At 46.0% G+C, this 21504-nt stretch overlaps 1 protein-coding gene across 1 annotated transcript in view; it reads right to left on the bottom strand.

Annotated features, from left to right (window-relative positions):
* SPEF2 (sperm flagellar 2) overlaps window positions 1-21504 on the bottom strand; it is a 202695-nt gene that overhangs the window by 12977 nt on the left and 168214 nt on the right. The window contains exons 30-33 of the mRNA XM_075540928.1: window positions 16770-16876; window positions 13899-14081; window positions 7596-7688; window positions 2315-2494 (exon numbers count right to left, since the gene is read on the bottom strand). Of these exons, the coding sequence (XP_075397043.1) occupies window positions 2315-2494; window positions 7596-7688; window positions 13899-14081; window positions 16770-16876 (563 nt within the window). The remainder of the gene's footprint in view (window positions 1-2314; window positions 2495-7595; window positions 7689-13898; window positions 14082-16769; window positions 16877-21504) is intronic.

Genomic DNA, 21504 nt, shown 5'->3' with positions numbered 1-21504 from the left:
CTAGCTCTCAATTTACTGCATCCCCACAGCACGGCCTCTTCTTGCCGCACGGGTCACAGAATGAGCCGTGTTCCCAAATGTCGCTCATTCCAAGAGTTGCCAGGGCCAGCGCAGTGCTGAGTGCCGCCCTCCTGTGCTGCTTTACAAGGGCCCACGGAGCCATTGACTTCAGAGGTCCTTGCCATGCTGAACACAATCCGCTGGGGCAGCAGGCGGGGGAAGAAGGCATGGCATACAGTGGGGCAGTTCTCTAGGGCTTCGGTGGAAAACAAGAGCAGAGCAGCGGACGGCCTGGAGAGTGAAAATGGATCTGGTGGAGGTGTGATTTCTGTGCAGGTTCATTACAGTCTCCTGGGGTGAGGTTGCCAGGAAACTGGAGCGCAGTGGGAAAGGAACAGGACACCGAGAGTGGAGTCTTTAGAGGCAGCCAGGGATGAGCAAGCGCAGGAGAGGTGGATGGCCCCTAGGTTTCAAGAACTCCTGGGGTTCTCGCCAAGCCCAGGGCCAGGCTGTGTGTATGAGTCAGACAGCAGTCTGTCCCCCTGCCCAGACTCTCTCTGCTGGGCACTCACTGTGCTTTGCATAGTTCTTGGGGCTGGAGAGAGCTCTTGAGAAGTGCACTTAGGAGAGCTGCCTTCGGGGGTGGGTGGGTGGGGGAGTGGGGGGGGGAGGTGGAGCAGACCCAGCAAAGGGGTGGTTCAGGGGAGGAAGCAGAGCCTTCCTAGGCTGGCTGGTCTGTTACCCACTCAGGTGGCTGTCTGTTGCTGTGGCAACAGCTTTAGCAGCTTCTTCTTTCCTGGTCATCCCAGTTCACTGCAGCCTCCTGGATCATCTTCCTATTGCCTCTACCAGTAAGTCTCTCTCTCTCTCTCTCTCTCTCTCTCTCTCTCTCTCTCTCTCTCTCTCTCTCTCTCTCTCTCTCTCTCTCTCTCTCTCTCTCTCTCTCTCTCTCTGCCTTGGTGACTAGATGCCCTCCTTCCTTTATTCCTTTTCTGGCCATTTGCCCAAATGGTAAGTGAACACTTGCTCATTTGACCTCACACCCATGACCTTATACTTCCAGGGCCTACTCATTTCCCGCGGCCTGAAAGCCAAGGTCCCTACTGTGGCCCTCAGAGTGGCCCCCCCTCCCCTTTATTTATTTCCTGCCACTCTTTGTGGGGACACTTAGGGGGTGTCTAACATCCCTCAGGCTATTCCAACTGAAGAAGCCAGAGATGCTAACCCCTTGACATCTAAAGGTGCAATACCTGTGGGCTACAGTTGGCCAGGCTCTGGCTATCAAAAATCCCTACAAGATGAGGCTCAAAGAGGATAGTGGCAAAATGGAATATCAGAGGTCACGGAGGTGTGCCACGGGCATCCTGAAGCTCTGACACGAGCCATGTCTGGGGCCTGAAGTTTTCTTATGCAGAAATTTCACACCGATTGGGTGACTATCCAGGGGTTGTTTGGCACCGGGGCAGTTCTAGTGAGCCAATGTTTCCTCCCTTCAGAACCTTGGAGCAGAGTGATTTTGCGGCACACATACTTGTTGGCCAGCGACTTATCCATCTAACTCAGTGAGCTGGCCCCTGGGTGTTCCACGATGCCTGGCAGCCCAACACCTCCCCGCCCCCCGCCCCCGGGGCCAGCCTGGAGATGGGCATCTATTACCCAACGCCAACGCTCTAGTCATCCGGCTGTTTCTTTCCAGTTCACGGCCACCTTGTAGGGCAGAGTGGCCCTGTCCCGTGGAATTTCCAAGGCTGTAATCTCTAGGGGCACAAGTGACCACAACTTTCTCCCACGAGCACCTGGTAGGGTTGAATTTTGGATCTTCTAGTTGGCAGCTGAGTGCCTATCCACTGTGCCAAGAACACCCTCGGGAGCAGTCCTACTCTGTCACACACAGGCCATCATGAGCCAGCAGCAACTGGAGGGCAGCAGTTGGGGGTCAGTGATTATTTCCTATGTCTAAAGGAGAATCCTCCATAGAACTTCTACTCTGTTCCACATGAGGTCCCCAGGAGTTGGAATGGACTCCAGAACAATTGCCCACAGCCTCACTAAGTGTGAGGACTAAGCAGGACACCTGGGGAAATAGACTGATGATGGAAACAGGGTCTCTGTGGCAAGGAGTTTAGGATCTTCCTAAACTTAACATCCACAACTTAACGTCATCCATCCCAGTTCCTCCTGCGTTTCCCACCCCCATTCTTCCTTCCTTCCCAGCCTTTCTGAGCTTTATCCTTTGCTAAATTCTGCCCTTTTGAGTAAAGCGATCAATTATTCTAAGGAGTTTAGGATCTTCCTTCAGATGCTGGGCAATTACCTTGTCTATAATTATAGTCAGAGTCTGGAGTCTCCTGAAGACGTGAGTGCCAATAGCCACGCTGAGGGCCCTGTAGACGCCTTCGACAGCATCCGGGTGACAAGCAAAATAAAGCAGCATCTGGGTGTAGTCAAGCTGGGGCGGGTCGTAGCCATAGTCAGCAAACAGCTGGAAGAAGAACTGTCAAAGGCAAACGATCCAATCAAAGATAAAATCCACACACACCCGACACAGAGCAAGCAAGTGTTGTGCCTTAGATGGCAGCTCACCAGATTTTTTGACCCCAGTCATTTCTCCCCCGTGTCAGATGCAGAAACTGTCTCTGTGGACTGTGCCATGTCCATTGATTGTAGTGTCTCTTGAGACCATGGTCCCGACTCCCCAGGCCCAGGGTGATTGGTTATATCAAAGATGTTTTCATGACTTTGCTTCCTGGATCCATACTCATGAATATACCTACTTGCAACCAAGGGAAATACTCAGGCATAAATACCTCATATCAAACCTGCATATATCTGTGGGTATGCACTCTCTCCTCCTAGGCCAGTTCAACCTGTGTGTCTATCCATGCAGTTACCTGTAAATCACTGTTATTGCAGGACTGTGGATAACATAGTCATATCCCTCGGTTTCCCTTTACTCTTGTATTCCTCTCGGTGGGACAAAACTCAATAGCATATAAGAGACCAGGCTTACTGCTCTGATAGGGACTGCTGGATCTCAGTCATCCTTCACGTCTGGAAATGAACTCACCTCCACGGCTCAATTTTCAGCCAAACAATCGACATGTCTATAAGGGGCAAGAAACACTAGGAAGGGACACCTACTTTAAAATAACTAACCACTGGAGGTCAAAAGGGCAGCATTTACTCAGAGACAGAGTTGAGAAGGGTCAGGAAAGAGGAGCTGAAACAGGAAACACAGGGAGGAAGTGGAAAAATGATGTTTCATGAGGATATTGCTAAAAATGGAACAAAGCAAGTATATGTGAGTTACTGAATACAAATTTGATGATCCCTTCTGTAAACCTCCACCCAAGTGTGTTTTTTTTTTAATCATACACTCTAGTCTCCGTGGGACACAGCAAAGAAAAATTCCTCTCGTGTTTATCTTCTGAGGAGCCGCAAGTTTCCCTCCTGAGAAGCCAGTGCCTCACGCTAACGTAGAATGGATGGCATTAACCAAGGGGAGACTCTGGGAGGTGCAACCATGAGTGTCCTAGAGCAGAGGTGGCCTGAGCTGACATGCATGATTCTTCCTTATCAGGAGACTCTTGCTGCAAACCACATGAAATGGCAGTGGCTTTAGCAGGTGTCAGCAGTGGGGCTGGTGAGACGTGGTCTGATGCATGGGTTCTCCACCGATTTAGATGAACGAGGCTTTAGAGGGGAGATGGGAAGGGTGAGTAGCAGGGAGGGGAGATCAAGTAACCAGTTTTGAACAGGGTAGGCTTAGCAAAGTCAAGTAGGCAAGTGGCATCTAGGAGTCTAGAGTTTGGATGAGAGGTCCTGGGTGGAGACGGGCATTTGTGATTCTTTAGTCCAAGATGATATTGAAAAGCACCAGACTGGCGTTGACAAGTATCACACTGGCAGAGGGCATGGAAGATGCTGCCTGCCTTCACATGAACAGAAAGTGTGCAAAAGACATTAGGATAATGTGAATTTTAGCACGTCAAAATGCAAGCCACTTGTGCTCAGAAAACCAAAGCAAACCCAACAAACCATCAGGATTTGAAAACAGTGGGAACATTGCTCTTGGTGCTGAGTGTGTGGAACGCCAACAAGCCCGGACATGCGGACCACAAAGCCTCGGTCACAAGGAAGCTTGTTGTCATTCTCAGGGGGCAGTGACTCGACTGCCACACAGAGCTGCCTCATGGTTCCTTTTCCTGGCCTCAGTTGGACTTTTCATCCCGTGTCTGACTCTGAGGCCATCCAGGCCCAAGGCTGGGGACGTTGGCTGGTTTCCCCAGGTGACCCTGAAGGATGTGACCCAGAAGCAGGACCCAAATCACAGAGAGCATCCATGGCAAAGCGTGAGGCCTGACCAAACGTGGGGTGCGAAGGTAGGTTTGGGGAGATGAACGGACGAGGTCATCCACGGCTTGAAGTCCATTGTAGCAGAACCCAGGACACCTCTCTTCCAGGACCCCCAGTTCCCTGGGGGTGGGGGTACTGACTTCCTGTTTCAGTCTTTCCTGTTCTAGCGGTGGCAAAGGCACCTGCTTTCTGTGGCTGTTTGTACTTTCTTGATCCTCTTTCCTTTGCATGCTAGCCACGAACCACGTTCTAGCCATGCTTCGCTAACATGGTTCGCTTCTGCTTCGCTAACACATCGGGCGTACGGCGTTCAGTCATTGCTCAGAGAGCAGCCCGGGCATAAAGTCACTCTGAAGACCAGTCGCATTCTGATCAGACTGAAGAACCAAGGCCCCGAGAGGTTAGGAAACTGTTACAACCTCACAGTCTGTAGGGGGTGGGACCAGGAGGCAAAGTGTGCACTTTCAATGCCAGGGTAAGAGCATTGAGATTTAGGCATTGCTTGCTATCCAATCCTGAGGGCAGTGAGACAGGGGAAGACATTACCACCCAACCTCACCCCACTACCTCTGCCATCATTGTTATCACACACACACACACACACACACACACACACACACACACACACACACACCACCCGCACACTCCTGCCAGTCCTCTTTTATCCGATAAGAGGGCTTCTGTTTTAGACCCTATTAACCTTAGTTGCTGTGCTGGTTAGGTTGCTCTGTCAACTTAGGGCACCTGAGAGAAGGTACCGGTGCAGTCCAACCTACAATCATATCACAGCCTCATGGCATCTTGGGGACAGGTGAGGTGAGTGGCCTATTTATAAGAGACCCTGTGGAAAACTGGTCTCCCTCTCGCCCTTCTCTTTCTTGCTACTAGGGCGGGTGTCCCCATATGGCCTGGTGACCCTGGGAGTGGTTGGCACCCTGCCACATTGCTGCTGCCTTTGGATCCATGAGACCCTGTGCCCACTGGCCTGTGATCGTTCGACGTCCCACATAGCCTTCTGGTTTCATCGACCCACAGCTGTGTGAGTCTGGAGGGGCCTCCAGCTAGTATCTGACCCCTGGACTTGAGTTGGACTGGGTTTGGCCACTCTCTTGATATCAATTTCCTTCTTGATATAAAGTTCTTTCTTAGTCATATAAAAAGTGTCACTGGTTTGGTTGCGGTAGAAAACTTGGGCTAACAAGGCAGTGCAGCAGTTTGAGCACGCAGCTGAGTCCCAAAAGGGCAGTGGCTGGAATCCCCAGCTGCTCCGTGGGAAAAAGATGTGGCTCTCGGCTTCGATAGCCTGAGGAACCCAATTCTGTTCTGTCCTATGTAGTTAGGTCTCTATGTGTCAGAATCGACTGGATGGCAGAGGGTTTCAATGCCATTGCCCTGCACTATTCCTGCCTTTCCAGCAGTTTGGACAGGAGTAGACATGGTAGCTACCGCCCTCCTCCCTCACTAGTGCCACGCCTCTTCCCCTGCCTCCCTGCCTCACAGGGTCAGGGCTGGCCTGCTGTCAGTCTATGGTTTTAGAGTTCAGATGAGCTGCTGATGGCTCCTTCATCAATTGACAATGTAAAACCTGGATAATAATAACTTTTTAAAAAGAGTGCTTTTCACTTGGGATTCTATTCAAACTGCCAGCTTGTCATTGCTGCCAAGTCATGAAAAGCCTGTTGATGATGCCGGCAGTCGCTGTAGAAGCATGTAGAGAGAGTCTTTCAAAAGCTTTCAGGGGGGTGAGCTCAGCCCTCCAGTGTTACCTAAAACAATCAGGCAGAAAACATTGCCTAGCAACTGTCCACTTTGTATCTTGGACAGTTTTGTTTTTGGGTGGGTAAGTCCCCTCTTTCTCTCCTTCCCCCTGTCTCCTGTTGCATCTAGCAGAGGTGCTCAACAAACAGGTGCCCGATTGAAGGAAATTGCTTATGTGAAGGTTATAGCTGGAGTCACAGTCAATTGTGTACTGTCATGGCAGCCTGGACATTGAGCAATTGCTACGATAGCACATGTGGTTGGCTGCGATGTCTAAATCTACATTTCAACCCTGGCATGTCTTGTTGAACTTGGCCATGTTAAGACATTTCTATGGTTTAGATCAAGGGTGCGAACAGCCTTGCTATCATGCGGAGTGCATTGGAAAGTGGATTATTGTGAATGTAGTTAGGTTGAAATGTAACACCTTCTCATTTAATCTCCCTCTAGAATCATTTTAAATTTGTTCTGGTTTTTAATATTTTATATTTTCATTTCGATTGAGGTTTTTCTATGTTTTACTTTGCTATTGTTTTTAGCTTTTTTGGGTATGTTTTTCTGTCTATAAAATCCAGGATAGGTGAAGCTATAGAGACAGTAAGTAGATTAAGGTGTGGCAGGAGAGAATGAGGGGAAATAGGGAGCTAATAACAAGGAGTACAAGAAAGAAGAAAATATTCTAAAATTGGTAATGATTATATAACCCTTCTGGATATGATTGAATTGTATATTATATGAATTAGATTCCAATTTTTATTGTTTTGTTGGTTTTACTGTTCCTTTTTTTAAAAGGTACTTCTATAGTTTAAGCATTTATACTGAAGTCAGAGTAATTTTCAGATTTTAAGGTTCATTGTGTCCTCAGGGATAGATGCTGATGGTGATATTATTATTGGTAATAATAACATTGAGAGCAGCAAGCGTTGATGGGCTATGTCAATGTAGATTGGTATAATGCAGAATCCTATCCTAAATTTTTAGAATTAGACGCTTCCTTAGAAACAGATTAACATATTAATCTGTGCTGAGTAACATATTAGCTAATTTGAAAGATGAGAAAGGCAAAACCCAGAGAGGTAATGGACATTGCCCAAGATTACCCAACCCATGGCCAGCGAGTTGATTCTGACTCACAGGATTCTATGTTCTGAGGCTGTAAGTCTCGGGGGCTGGTGGGGGGAGGTAGACAGCCTCATCTTTCTCCCATGGGTGGGTGTGAACTGCCAACATTCAATTTATCAGCCCAACACTAACCCAAGGGTTAATAGTAACACTATGTCCAGGGTTCGGGCCTCACCTTTTTCAAGACTTCTCCAATGCTGCCTCCCCAGTGCACATTAGGCCTGCATTTGGGGGCTACAGAAAAGGAACGGAAGGTGGGGGCGGGAGGGCCCAAAACTAATTCCAGAGCAGGAAGGCAAGCCAAAGAAAATGATTAGCAATGTTCTAGTAGTACATTCCTTGAAGGGGCCCCTCATTACCTCTATAAGGTGCTCCAGCCTATTAAATGGCAGGGGTTCAAGAGGATTTTCTGGAATTTTAATCTCTTCATCTCCTGTAAACCACAGACCGGCCTACACAGAACAGAAAAGGGAAAATCATCAAAGACATTAAGCTGAAAGGCAGTGGTTCTTCTCGAAACAAACGCTGAACCCATATTTGGGTTTCCTTCAGTTTTATAATTAGGGACTTAGAAAGGGTATATTAACAGAAAGGTTTGCAGAAGAAACTCTTATAACTTCCACCTACATTTGTTGTTGTCTTCTTCTACAAGAGCTAATGACATCTGCTTTGTAATGGAGGTGATGAAAGCGCAGTAACTGTTGCTGCTATTATTGAGAAATGAGACAACAATGAAAACATCTCGCTGCCACCAAGTCACTTCGGACTCATGGTGACCCTAGCGTGCATGGTAGAATTGCCCCTGTGGGGTTCCGAGACGGTAGCTCTTCATGGGAGTAGAAAGCCTCATTGTTCTCCCTCGAAGCAGCTGCTGGTTTCAAACTGCTGACCTCCAGGTTAGTAGCCCAACATGTGACCACTATTCCCCCCCACCCCCCGGGCTCCTTGGTAGTACTATTAGTTGCTGTTACTTCCGACTCATGGCGGATCCATCTGTGCAGAGTAGCTAGCACTGACCGCACCACACGGCTTTCCAGGCTGAGACCTCTCCCCCGCACAGCACCAGGCCTTCCTCCGGAGGCCACTCTAGAGTGTGTTCAAGTCAACAACGTTTGGCTTGTCGTTGAGTGCTTCGTTGTTTGCATGTCCAGAGCACAGAAGGTGTTGTTGCTCGGTGTCGCAGAGTCGACTCTGCCTCACAGAGATAGTGCGGCTGCACAGTAGACAAGTCGGGCTGCCTGGTCCTGCACCGTCCTCGCAATTGTTGCTCTGGTTGAGCCCATTGTTGCTCCCCTGTGTCACTCATCTCGCTGAGGGGCCTCCTCTTTCAGCCTTCCAACCACTTTGGCCCTACCCGAGAGGCTGCCTGTATCCACCCTGATGGTTCTAAGGCAAGCCTTACAAGAATCATTTCCGAGTAATGCCATTGCATGTCTGACAATAGTTAAAGGAATACAACACAAATCCAGTCCTGAACATGATACAATTAAAAGATGGGAGGCATTCAATATAAAACTACTAGGTATTCATGGAAAAACAAAACAAAACAGAAAACAAACTCACCGAATACATGACCCACAAACGTAGAGACATATCTATCAATAAAAACAAACACAGAAATGACACAGGTATGTTTTGAAAATAATAATGGCTACATATGTACAAAAGTGCATGACACAATGGATGGATGGATGGATTGTGATAAGAGCTGTAAGAACTCCCCATAAAATGATTTAAAAAAAGAAAAAGAAGACAGAAATGACACAGGTGACAGAAATAGTGTTAAATCAGCTATTGTAAATATATCGTATCTGGTCAAGGAGGCAGAGAAACAAACCATTCAGATGATGAAGAAATAAATGAAAGACATTCAAAAAGATGCCATCCAAGCCCCTAGATATGAAAAACACTCTTAATTGAGAGAAAAAGTACACTGGCTAACATTAGAAGCAGGTTATAGTCTGCAGCGGAAAGGATAAGTGAACTTAAGACACAGCAATAAAAATGAAGAACAAAATGAAGAATGAGGATTAAAAAGGAAAATGGTGAACGATGACACAGCTTCAGTGACTGGAAGGATCATATTCGATTCTAAGAAGGGGATGTATCTAAAAAAGCATTTGACCAAAATAATCCTGAAAAAAAAATCCAGATTTGATGAAAAGTACAAACCCAGAGGCCCAAGAAGCTCAACATATCCCCAGCAGAAGAAACACAAAGGGACATAATAATCAAACCGCAGTGACCTGGAGGACAAGTTAATAAAAGCCAGAGGGCGATGGGGAAAACGGGGCAGAGGTAGGAGTGTGCTTCTCCCGCTTCTCAATGACCCAGCAATCCCATTTCCAGTGGTTTCAACACACAAGGATTTTCCTTCATTCTGAAACCTCAAGATGAGTATATGTTCTTTTTCTAAAGTGCACGGTAGTTAATGCAGTGGAAAACCAGCTCAAGAGTCTGACAAATGAGAGGCCACTCTCCATGACCAAACACCGAACCCGAGGCCGGCGAGGTGATTGCGACGCACAGTGACACTAGGGGACAGAGTAGAGCTACCACTGTGGGCTTCTGAGATGACAAATCTTTATGGGAACCGAAAGCCTCTTCTTTTTCACCCTCTGAATGGTTGGTGGGCTTGAACTGTTAACCTTCCAGTTAGCAGCCCAATGCTCAACCCACTAAACCACCTGGCCTCCTTTTAGGCCACTCTAAGGGCACAAAACAAATAAGCAAACAAACAAAATCAACCGCATAGTAAAAGAACTTGTACAATAAAACAAAAAATTATAAAAACGTTTGGAGTAGAAGTGTTAACTCTGATAGCTTGACTCACAGGACTAATGAGTGATGTCTTTTAAAATGCGGAAATGGGTGGTATGCTCTCTCTCTTGCTAAAACCTGGCTAAAGAATTGTAGAGATTTGACTTCTTTTTCAAGAATAGGCTGTGATCTTTGGAACCTAAGCCGCCTGACTCATTATGGCTGCAATAACATGCATTCTCGTGGAGGAAGATGAGTCGATAGTTTAACATCAAAGAACTCTTCTTCAGTGCGACTGAGCATCTACCAGGGACAGACACAGCACGAGGCTAGGAGCAGAAGCAAGTAGACTTTCCTGGTCACCCGTGGTCTGGCTGATTTCACAAATGCTCTCCCCCATTCCAGTTTAGCCCTGGCAGAAACCAGCCATGCTCCGAAGTGGCTGCTGCATTGATTTGTAATTGGTCAAACGAAAGAGGGAGGGAGGAGAGAGAGAGAGAGAGAGAGAGAGAGAGAGAGAGAGAGAGAGAGAGAGAGAGAGAGAGGATAAAGCCATGATGGCAACACAGTCACATGATTTTAGTATTTCAATATGGCATTTTCAACAAATCTTCTGAAGTTTTCCCTGGAAGCTAGTTTAATTTACTCTTTACTCTGTAAAGTTACTCTGTAAAGTTCTCTCTTTACAGAGAGAAGTGGCAAATATTGGCAATTGATAAGCGTTATCTGGGATTTTCTAATGGGAATGGGACTATTTAGGAGTTTGAAGTAGCTAAGCAAAAGAGAGGGCAGAGATCAACTGGCCCCAAACATAGGAATTGTTGGGAGTATTTTTGAGTTTCTCTTAAATGTAGTATCCAACTTTTTCTAAGAAATTCACACTTTTAGTGAAGGAGCTGTGGATTCAGCTCAGAAATTTGTTGTCATGTTTGTGCAAAAGATGCTTCAATTGATAGCTTGTGTTAATTGCCCCACACTTTAAATTGTAAAAGTCTTTAACTTCACAGATTCCATTTAAAAAAACCAAACAAACCTTAAGCTATGTACAGATGGGCTCTGCTTTTATCACAAAAGCTGCCACAGGATGACAAATTGACTGACAAGTGGTGACTTAAGTCAAGCCAGGGCATTTTCAACAGCCTCATGTGCATGTGAAAGATGGACACTGGAGCAAGAAGCCGGAAGAGGAATCGCTACATGTGAACTGTGTTTCAAGTACCAGGGTTGCCAGGAGGACGGACACATCTGCCTGGAGTGACGTACTGCCAGCATGCTCTGAGAAGCAAGAGTGGTGAGATTGCTCATGCTCTTTGGACGTGTTATCAGGAGAGGCCAGTTCCTGGAGTGGGGTATTATGCTTGGTAAAGTAAGGGGCAAGGACAAAGAGGAAGGGCCTCTTAAAGATGGATTGCAATGGTGGGCTTGACCGTGAAAGCAATGGTGAGGCTGCTGCAGGACCGGGCCGTAGTATTTTATTCTGCTACAACTGCTGCTGCTTTTATTTAAAAAAAAATAAAATTAACAAAGTATAGCCCCTGGACAGTCATTCCAAACCAAACTGACCGCCATTTAGTCTATTCTGACTCCTCGCGACCCTATAGGACAGAGAAGGACTGCCCCTGAGGGACTGAGACTATAAATCTTTATAGGAGTAAAAAGCATTGTCTTTCTCCCAGGGAACAATTGGTCGTTTTGAACTGATGACTTGTGGCGACCGTCGCCTGCTAACCCATGAAGGTTCCTTAAGACAGTGATCAGCTCGCCCTCCCTCACCTCATTGCCACCCAGTCGTTTCTACACACCGTGACTTGATAGGACAGGATGGAACTGACCTGTGGGTTTCTGAGACTGTGACTCTATGGGCGGAGACAGTGCTAGCTTTCATAAATTGCTCCACTTGGGACATAAATCTATGAAAGCCCAATCAGGCAAGTAGAGTAATTTATGACAGCTATTTTGTCCTAGCGAGTCGCTATGAATAGAAATCAGCAAGGTGACATGGTGGGCAACAGGGTGAATGCATTTAATGCTCAACTCACCGCCATCGAGTTGCTTCTGACTCACAGCAACCCAACGGGAAAGGGTACAACTGTCCTCCGTGGATTTCCAAGACTGCAACACTTGACAGTCCTCTCCTGCTGCACGAGACCTTTTAAAAGCGTTCTAAAGCAAGGGTGTTATCTTGAGGACTAAGGTGCACCTGACGAGGCCATGCGTTTTCAATGGCCTCCTATGCACGTGAAACTCGGATGTTTAGGCGTTGAGTGAGGAAGACTGGAGAGGAATGGATGCATTTGAATGATGGTGTTGTTTTGGAAGAAGTAAAGCCAGAATGCTCCTCAGAAGCAAGGATGGTGAGACTTGATCTTGCACACTTTTGACGCCTTATCAGGAGAGCAGTCCTGGGAAAAGGACCTCATGCTTGGTAAGGTAAAAGGGCAGCAAAAATCAGAAGACCCTTGACAAGAAGGATTGACATAGTGGCTGCAAAAATGGGTTCAAACATAAGAACACATGTAGGGATGGCTGGGTGGACCCGACTGGGTGGTGTTTCATCCTGTGCAACACAAGGACGGTATGGAGCTCATGTGATGGCCCCTAACAACAACAACCCCGCGCGGGAGTAGATAGCCTCGAGGAGAAAACCAGGAGGGTCTGCTGGTTTCAAACTGCTGACCTTACAGTTACCAACTCAATGTGCACCCGCTACGCCACAGAATAAGTCACTCAGACCCCTCTCCATTAGAGAACTTCATTTTCAGCTATTCTTTAGCCATATTTCTCAAAAATGAGTTGACATTCCTCATCCTTGCTTCCTAACAATGTTAGGCATTTTTTCCCCAACACTCCGCAGTCTGTCTTCTGTACCGATCCACCGCCAACATTTCTCTGGTAAAGGCTACCAGTTGTATAGAATTTGTCAAATTCAAAGGAAATTTCCAATTATAGTGAATTGTCTGCCACTTCATACACATTTCTTCGATGATCACATCTGTTATTTAAGTCAGCTTACCACAGGATAGTGACTTACACTCCCTTCTACATCTTCCATTCCAAAGGGGCTGTTTTTGTCTGAATTTCCCATAGACATCTCAAATTCAGCTTGTCATGAGCTGAGTGACAGATGTCATCACTCATCACCTAAAGAAGCAAAACCTACTCATTTCCCGTGTGCCCTATCACGGTTGTTTCTTTCAGGGATTCTGATTTCATTCATCTGGTGCGAGGCCTCAGGATTGGGCTTTAAAAGCTCTCCAGGTGATTCTCGACAACCGTAAGAATCGTTGATTAGGACTTAGGAGAAAGAGAGTAAAGCTTATGTCATTCCTTAGGAGACCTTAGCTTTCCAGAATCCAATTATGAGCAGCTCTGACGACGTTTATCGAGTCTTTCCCTGGGCATGGAAGCAGGACTTTGGCCTGGAGCATTGACATGAACTGTTCTGCCTTTGAGTGCTTGGGTAGCAGACCCGAGTGTCAACGGGAAGGCTGTAAGCTTAAGACTATTCTTAAAAACCCAGGGCTCCTTGGGAGAAAGACCCAGTGATCCACTTCTGAAAAACAAAAGCAGAAAAAGAGCCACTGATGTCTTAAGGAGTGTCGTTTAATTCTGGTGCACCAGAGGGTCACCAGGTATTGGAACTGATTCCACGGCATGTGTGTGTGTGTGTGTGTGTGTGTGTGTGTGTGTGTGTGTGTGTGTGTGTGAGAGAGAGAGAGAGAGAGAGAGAGAGAGAGAGAGAGAGAGAGAGAGAGAGATGGGGGAATGTGTATTGCTTCTGTGTGCTTAACCATGACAGCCAGTGGCAGAATGCTGGCTGGAGATCTGGTGAGAGCAGTGAGTAACACAACCTGGGGCAAGAGTACTGTATGATGTTAACGCCATGAGGTGTTCATAGCAACCTGCATGTACTGTTCCAGTGTGACTGTTCCCAGCTGCTCCTTGTCCACAGCCTTGAACCTCTGCAGGGTATCCAGGAGTTCTTCTTCCAGGGGGATGGGCCACGGCATCGAGATTAATAGCAGGAATCTCTTCCAGTCCACAAACTCTGAGTTCACTGTCAATAACGACGTTAGCTCCTGTAACTAGAAGAAACCAGAAAATGGCCTTGAAATCTGCTCGCTTCTGTTTTGAAGCTGCCCTTGTTCAAACCTTTCCTACTCAAACATTTAATAGATGGAAGCAGGCTTTCATCCTAGCAAGCAGAGCCCATCCTGACCTTGGTATCTTAACTTTTATGGAAGGATCCACACACCAGACAGTAGGTAACTGGAAAGGGCTTCACTTTTGCTTCCTTGGCATTTGTGTCCTTTGTTCACTGATGCAGGACCAACACAACTAACTGTTACACAACTCACAGCCAATATAAATATATGGAACCTGTTTATTTCATACCTTGTTAACAGAGGAGGGGCAACTATGATAGGTGAAGGCAACACAAGAGCTCCCTCACACATCTCTAAAACACCCGCCGCCAATGAGTTAATTCTAGTGACTCTATGAACTTCCCTTTTTGGATTTCTGAGGTTATAAATTATTACAAGAGTAGATAGCCTCATCTTTCTCCCAAGGAGCAGCTGGTGGGTTTGAACAGTTGACCTCACTGTTAGCAGTTCAGTGCATAGCCACCAAAGCTCCTGTCCTCTGGCACATAGGGGAACTCACCTTTCCTATTTCACTTTTCCAAAGGTTTAGGCAGTATTTGAAACATGTCTGACATTTGGTAGACAGGCAATAAAAATAGAAGGAATACATGAACTCTAAATTAAGATGGACATGTTCACTATCCATGGAAGAAATGATATAGCACCAGTGGTCAGTGAGACATTACAGAAGTCAGCAGGCTCAACAAGTGGAGTTGGTACAAGATAGACTGATCTAGTTACAGTAAATGGCATGACAGTCTTTTCTCTCCTCATCCTTCACACTTAACTTTTTGGTGGGCTCCCCTTTAATTAATTAACTAATGAATTTTCAATGGTTTTATTGGCAAATAATTCACATATCATACAACTCAATAGTTTAATCACATCAAGGAGAGTTGTACAATCATCAACACACCAGTTTTGGGACATTTTCTTTATTCTTTTTATTCATCTTTATTAATTCCCCATTTCCCAGCAACTTCCCTGCCAAATCCCAAAGGAAACATTAATCCAGTTAGTGTCTCTATAGATTTACCTACCCTACATTTCATACACAGAAAACATTAAAACAAAACAAAAAACCAAAAACTAACAACAATAATAAAGTAAAATAGATACAAACCTTACTGGAAAAAAAGAAGAAAATATTAAAAACTAGAACAAATTTAAATGGATCATAAGAGCGATAAAATGATAGGGTGCTAATTTTTTTTAATCTAACTGCATTTGCAACAACCCACTTTCCAAGGCATTCTGCATGATAGCAAGGTTATTCACATCCCTAGTCCATGGTCAGAGAGGATTCCTCGGAGGCTTAAACCATGTGTGCACCCTGCACATGGATTTTGGGCTTCCACTGTCACCCATAGCCTTCTGCAAGCCAGGTATTCACAGTTTAAGCTCTGATATCATTCCCTCCCTTAGATTTGGATTATCTTATTTGCCACCTTGGTTCACAAACGCTGAGGGGATTAATCCATGTGGATTTAGTTGATGCCTCACTTAGATGACCCTTGTTTGAATATAAATCTTTGACCCCAGACACTGTTCTTTCTGACAGTTGGGCACCATGTAGTTTCTTCTCCCAGATTGCTGTAGCACCCATGTCGTCAGTGATTTCTTTATGAGGGTATCAAGGAGGGCCATGTCATAAAAACCTTCTTAAATTGTTAAGTGCAAGCCCTAAACATTGGTAGGTCCTTAAGACACACAAGATAAGAATAGACAATTTACCAAAGACAACATCCAAGTGGCTAATGAAGATATGTTAGAAATTATCAATAAGAGAAATACAGAATAAAATGAGATTTCACTTTATACCTATACTTTGGGCAACATTCAATCAAACAAACACTAGTACGTGCTGGAGAGGATGAGGAGAGACGGGAATGCTTTTCCATTGCTGGTGGACCCGTACGATTGTACAACCACCGTGGGAATCAGTGTGGCACTTCCTTAAACAAATGCAAACACAAATGCCTCATGATCCAGCAATCTCTCCACTGGGTATGTACCCTAAAGAAATCAAGAATGCAACATAGACATCTGTGCGTCTATGCTTATTGCAGCAATTTCCACCATAGTAAAAACATGGAAATAACCAAAAACCACCACTATAAAGGAATGGATAAACAAGCACTGGTGCATTCCTTCCACGGATTCTATGCATCAGTAAAAAACAACTCTCTTAAGTACTGCAGAACATGGACAAAACTAGAGAACATGAGGCTTAGCAAACTCAGTCAATCTTCCAAAGATAAATATTAAATATCATCATTGTTATAAGGAAAAACAAAGGAGAAGAAATGTGGTTTATACAGCAACAGACAAGACTCAAGAAGGTCCAGGCTCAGGGTAGTGACAGGGATAGGGGAGAGGTAGAGGGCGGTGAGGATAAAAAACAAATGGAGGATTTAACAGCATTTTTTGGGTTCATTTCGTGAGATGACTGTGTACTATATATAATATAGTATGTTCCTTTACCCCCCTCCAGATTCCTTATCTCTCAAAACTAAATAGTGGTTTGAATGGCTTAAGAAAAAAAAAGAGGAGGAAAACTGTTAATGACCTTGGAGTCTTTAGTGACAAACATGATCCTCACAAACAAACAAAGGAATTGAAGCTTACTTCAGGTTGGGTGAGGTGCATCCAGCTAGTAGGAAAGGTGTTTGTTCCAAGGTTCAGCGTCATCAAGTCAAACAGAATATCAGTAAATGCTTTATTTCCCATGATGCCTAGGATCACAAGGAAAACATGCTGTTGTTTATATGTTATGTGCCAAGTATCTATTTTTTTATCTGTAAAATAATTTTGTTTAGTATTTTAAAAAGGTAACCTTTCGAGAAATAGAATACATCTTGAGAATCCCCAAATAACCACCAGTTTCCTGATGTTCTCTCCTCATTCTTTCTCAGTTACGCCAAATACTCTTTCTGGCTTAGTTATGAGCAGCGCCAGACTGGGCACCATTCTGAGACTTTAATTTTTTGGTTTGGATTCTTATTTGACCTCAGGATAGGTCACATTGCATTCTCTAAGGTTCCTTTTATGCATTAGGGAATAAAAGTAAACAATTGGGATCAAAAGTGTGTGAAAGTGTTTCAGATGCATGCAGACCACCATTATGAACAAGGTAACCCATTAGCCTCATGCTGCCCTTTAGATCAGAATGTATTTTACCTTTGTAAACATAGGAAGCTTTGGATTGTTAAATTACTGGGTAGAAGGGGCTGGTTTAATCATTGAATTGGCTCCATATTTCCAAAGGATATAATAAATGATCACTAACCTTTGAAATGCTTCCCTCTTATGTACAAAACTACTTTTATCCAAAACGAAGCACCTATTTTACATCTATTTTGTCAGCTTCTCAATTCCACTCACATGCACATGCATCAGCCAAGAAAAAGACGACAAAAGTGGTGACTCTGCTTTAAAACAAAACAAACAAACCAAAAGAGAGCAAAAAAAAAAAAAAAAAAAAAAAGCTTGGCTACCACCACAGGGCAGAACTACCTTTCAGAACCAGGAGGAGTCGTAAGTGTATTCAGGTATCTATTCAGGTATCTTTCAGGTCCAGAGTGCAGAATTCTTTGTTTAGGATGAAAAAAAGAGTGAAAAGCAAACACGTGGCATCTCAATGTTACCCTTTCACGTCTAAATGTTTCAAATTTCTAAAAGTCCTACCCCATTTCTTCCTGATCTTTAGGAAAAAAACACATCAATCCTTTTAAAATTTCAGGGCTCTTATCACCATGTTCAATTTTGAAAGTTGGAAGGTAATTTTCCGAGGAGCAAGAAGAGCAGGACTTTTGGTTATTTGGTGTAAATGGCCATCCAGCAGGCTGGTTCAGAGCTGAATTCTGCATCCATGGTGACCCGACCTGAGTCCTCAATTTTATAGAGACCATTTCCCCAGGTGGGGACCTTCTTCAGTAACATGAGCTTTATTTGATACGTTGGTTTTCAGAGAAAATAGAAATAAACCTGTAATGCTCCTCAAGATGCAACCATGAACACAGCTGTTGAAATCAAGCAGCTCAGCGTATTTCAAAGTCTGATGAGGGAACAGCCAACTGTTAGTTTTTCTAATGGTGGTGGAAAACCAAGTGTTGTAAAATAGTTCTTTGGTTTACAAAGAAATTGCTCAGCCACGGCTCTGAGGGTGAAATGTGGAGGTCAGTGTCAGTTAGCCCATGCTACATCAATGGCGAAGGCATGCAGTGGTGTGATGTCCATATAATGAGAAGTAACAGATGCACTTACAAATGGTGTTCATGGAGACAAAAGCTCTCTTCACTTTGGCTAAACGTTAGCTAGCTAATACAAGGGCATTAATGATCCAGGAGAAGCCTCTAGGATGCCAAGCCTAACTCAATTCAGCCACAAAGAGAAAGACCCTCAGTGAGATGAATGGGCAGAGAAGCTGCCACAAGGGCTCCACCAGAGGATGCATCTTTGTTCTTTTTCTTGCACAGAGGGAGGGTCTCTGTGAGTCAGAAAGGACTTCCACCAACAAAAACAACAGCGGTCTTTAAAACTGTCCGAAAGTTTTAGCATCAAAACAACACCACGGCTCAAGTATAGCCTGCTATGCAGACAATGAGAAAGGATGCCAAGTCTTGCTTAAAAAGTTATAGGAGGACCAATGTTGACCTCGTGCTCCGGAAGATGTAAAATGTCCTTTCTGTTTGGTGAAGACTAGTTAGTGTTTTCCTTTCACATTTCAGGTTGGTTTGTTTGTTTTTTTTTTGCAAATCTTCTTTTGCTTCCACTTGGCTGTGTTCAATGACGAAGTTAACCTTTGTTCCCACCTTTTTAAAATGACTAATCACTTTCATCATAGCTTTCTGAATCTGATGAAAAATCAGAGTTAAATCTTGTATTAGCAGGTGAAGCGAGTGTTCTTGTATTCCATAAATGGATAGCTTTCCTAGGGTCAAAGTTATTAATGTCTGGGGAATTCAGCTGAATCACTAGAAGATCGGTCATATTCTCAGCCTTGATTTTCACGTGCGTGCGGGCAGTCGCACGCTTCATCTGACTAAAGCCACGTTCTGCCTCAGCTGAACTCGCAGGAAGGCTCAATACCAGGTCTACCAGAGTCAGGATATTCGGATACTTTTCTAAATAAACTGAATTCACAGAATCCCAGGTCAACTTGCGAATGTTCTGAAATCTGGAACGGAGAATGAAAGATGTACAAGATTTAGAGCAAACAAATATTTATCCAACTACTTAAAGATATCCAGTAGTTTACCCAACTTGCTGGCTTCCTTACCGGGCATAAATCTCCCATTTCAACATGCTCCATTCAGTGTCCACCTCATCGATTTTCACGTTGGCAGCTTCCAACACTGGTTCGTAATGTGCAATCAGAATGGATACTTCCTTTTCTCCAAATTCTGCATTTGAGATTCAAAATAAAAGTCACCGATGTGAAGGAAGCCCCCACAAGTTAGCAAAGGGCAGGGGATGCAGGCTCAGCACATAGGAGTCACCTCGATTGATCCTTCCAGGCCACAGTTTGAAGCTTCCGATCACGGATGCTCGCACCACATCTTGGCTGGCATCTTGGAAACAGCCTTGAAGCTTCTCGATGAGACGCGTCAGTATCACATTTCTCACGGAGGAAATGTCTCTGTTTCCGCTGAGATTATGACCATGAAACTGTGTGGCTGAATCCACCCTGCGCTCTTTGGGCCCAGGTCTAGGGGAAATGAAGCACACACACCCCAGCCCCCAATAGACTTGTAAATGACGATGCACCTGGCAAATGCTCTTCCAGTCAAAATGTCTGGTTGGGCAGAGCTTTAGACCATTCCCAAGCCCTCACCTTGACTGGTACATTCTGAGCATTTCCAGGGTGGACTGTAAGGTGGCAAAGATGTCAGCGATGGAGGAATTTCTATGCTGATTGACACGGGACAGGATGCTGAGAACACTAATGACATCTACCAGGAAGTGGGCAAACTTAACAATGTCGGCTTGGAGAAGGGCCTCCAGAAGTTCTTGGGCTTTCTGGTGACTGCCTTCAGCGCTCCCTTCACCTGCCTGTAAGACAGGTTAGGAAGAACACAGGGGTTTACTCTTCCCCAAAGTACCCTTTCAGAGAGCTCAACGCAAAGTATGTTCTGCTAGTCTGAAAATCACGTACAGAGTTTCAGAATCACTTACTGTCTGCAGTTGCTGGACGACGGCGGGATATCCCTTGAGAAAGCTCTGGAGGGCAGCCTGTAAGTCGTGAAGCCACCTCCGGCCTCCGATGGGAGAAGGCATTACAGGTCGAAGGTGAAGGCCATTGAACGCAGAGATCAGAGCACTCTTGTGCCCAGGCGAGTGGTGATAGAAGTGGTGGACACGGTGGAGGAGGTCTCTGACCCCGAGGTACAGTGGAATGTTCTGGAAAACCATTTCATAAGCTAGCTCCAGGCGGTGCGCAAAGCAGTGCACGGTCTGCACACAGGGCTGGATTTCTCTCAGCAGCAGGGTCACCCCGTGGTCCTGGCCCTCCAGGGCCCTAGCGCCGTCGCTGCCAAACCCTACCAGTTTCTTGGCCCAGGCAGGGCTCGACAGCCGGACTTGCAGATTGGCCTCCAGGGTTCTCTCGATGGCGCTTTTGACTTCCCGGGGGGCCTGCTTTGCCACTGCCTGGACCCCGACGATTTGGCAGTGCACCCTGCCCGCCTGGGCGAACTGCACATACACGAGTTCGGCCGCCTCTTGGGGACCGTCGGGGACACCGTCGCTGATGACCGAGAAGAATTTGCACCTGTCCAGTTTCTCGCGGAGGTGTCTCCGCTCCACTTCGGCGATGTAATAAGCGAACGTCCTCGCCGACCTGTTGGTGCGGAACACCGAGCCGATGTCGACCCCCTTCATGTCGTCCAAGGTGCACATCCAAATGAAATCCTTGAGGGAGTGGCCGGTCTTGGCAATGGCGTGGCACGACCTGAACAGGTTCTCCACTCGGCCCAGGGTGACCTGGCTCATGGTCTTCACCATCAGCTCTGCACTGGCCCCGCTCCCCGGGGAGCCGCTGGTGGCTTCGAGGAGCGAGGCCTGGGCGTGCGCCTCGCTCAGGTGGTGGGCGCCCAGGAACTCGGCGCGGAAGTGGTCGGTCCCGTAGAAAAGGCTGCCGTGGCGCCCCCGGGACTTCACGCCATGCTTGCGGCACAGGCCGCAGAACATGAGATTCAGCAGCTCGTCGTAGACCAGCCAGGGGAATTTTTTCAGCCAGATTTTCAAGAACGGATGATCCCGCTTGGGCAGGTAAGAGTCCAGCGTCCGTGGCCTCTTCCCATCCTGGGTGGCTCGACGCGCCCCCTCGGGAGGAGTTCTTCCTTTAAAAGAACTCCGCATG

Source organism: Tenrec ecaudatus, chromosome 2 (assembly GCF_050624435.1).
Source record: "Tenrec ecaudatus isolate mTenEca1 chromosome 2, mTenEca1.hap1, whole genome shotgun sequence".
In the NCBI taxonomy this organism is placed as follows: Eukaryota; Metazoa; Chordata; class Mammalia; order Afrosoricida; family Tenrecidae; genus Tenrec; species Tenrec ecaudatus.
The sequence above is the reverse complement of the archived record's forward strand: the minus strand, read 5'-3'. Positions and strand labels throughout refer to the sequence as shown.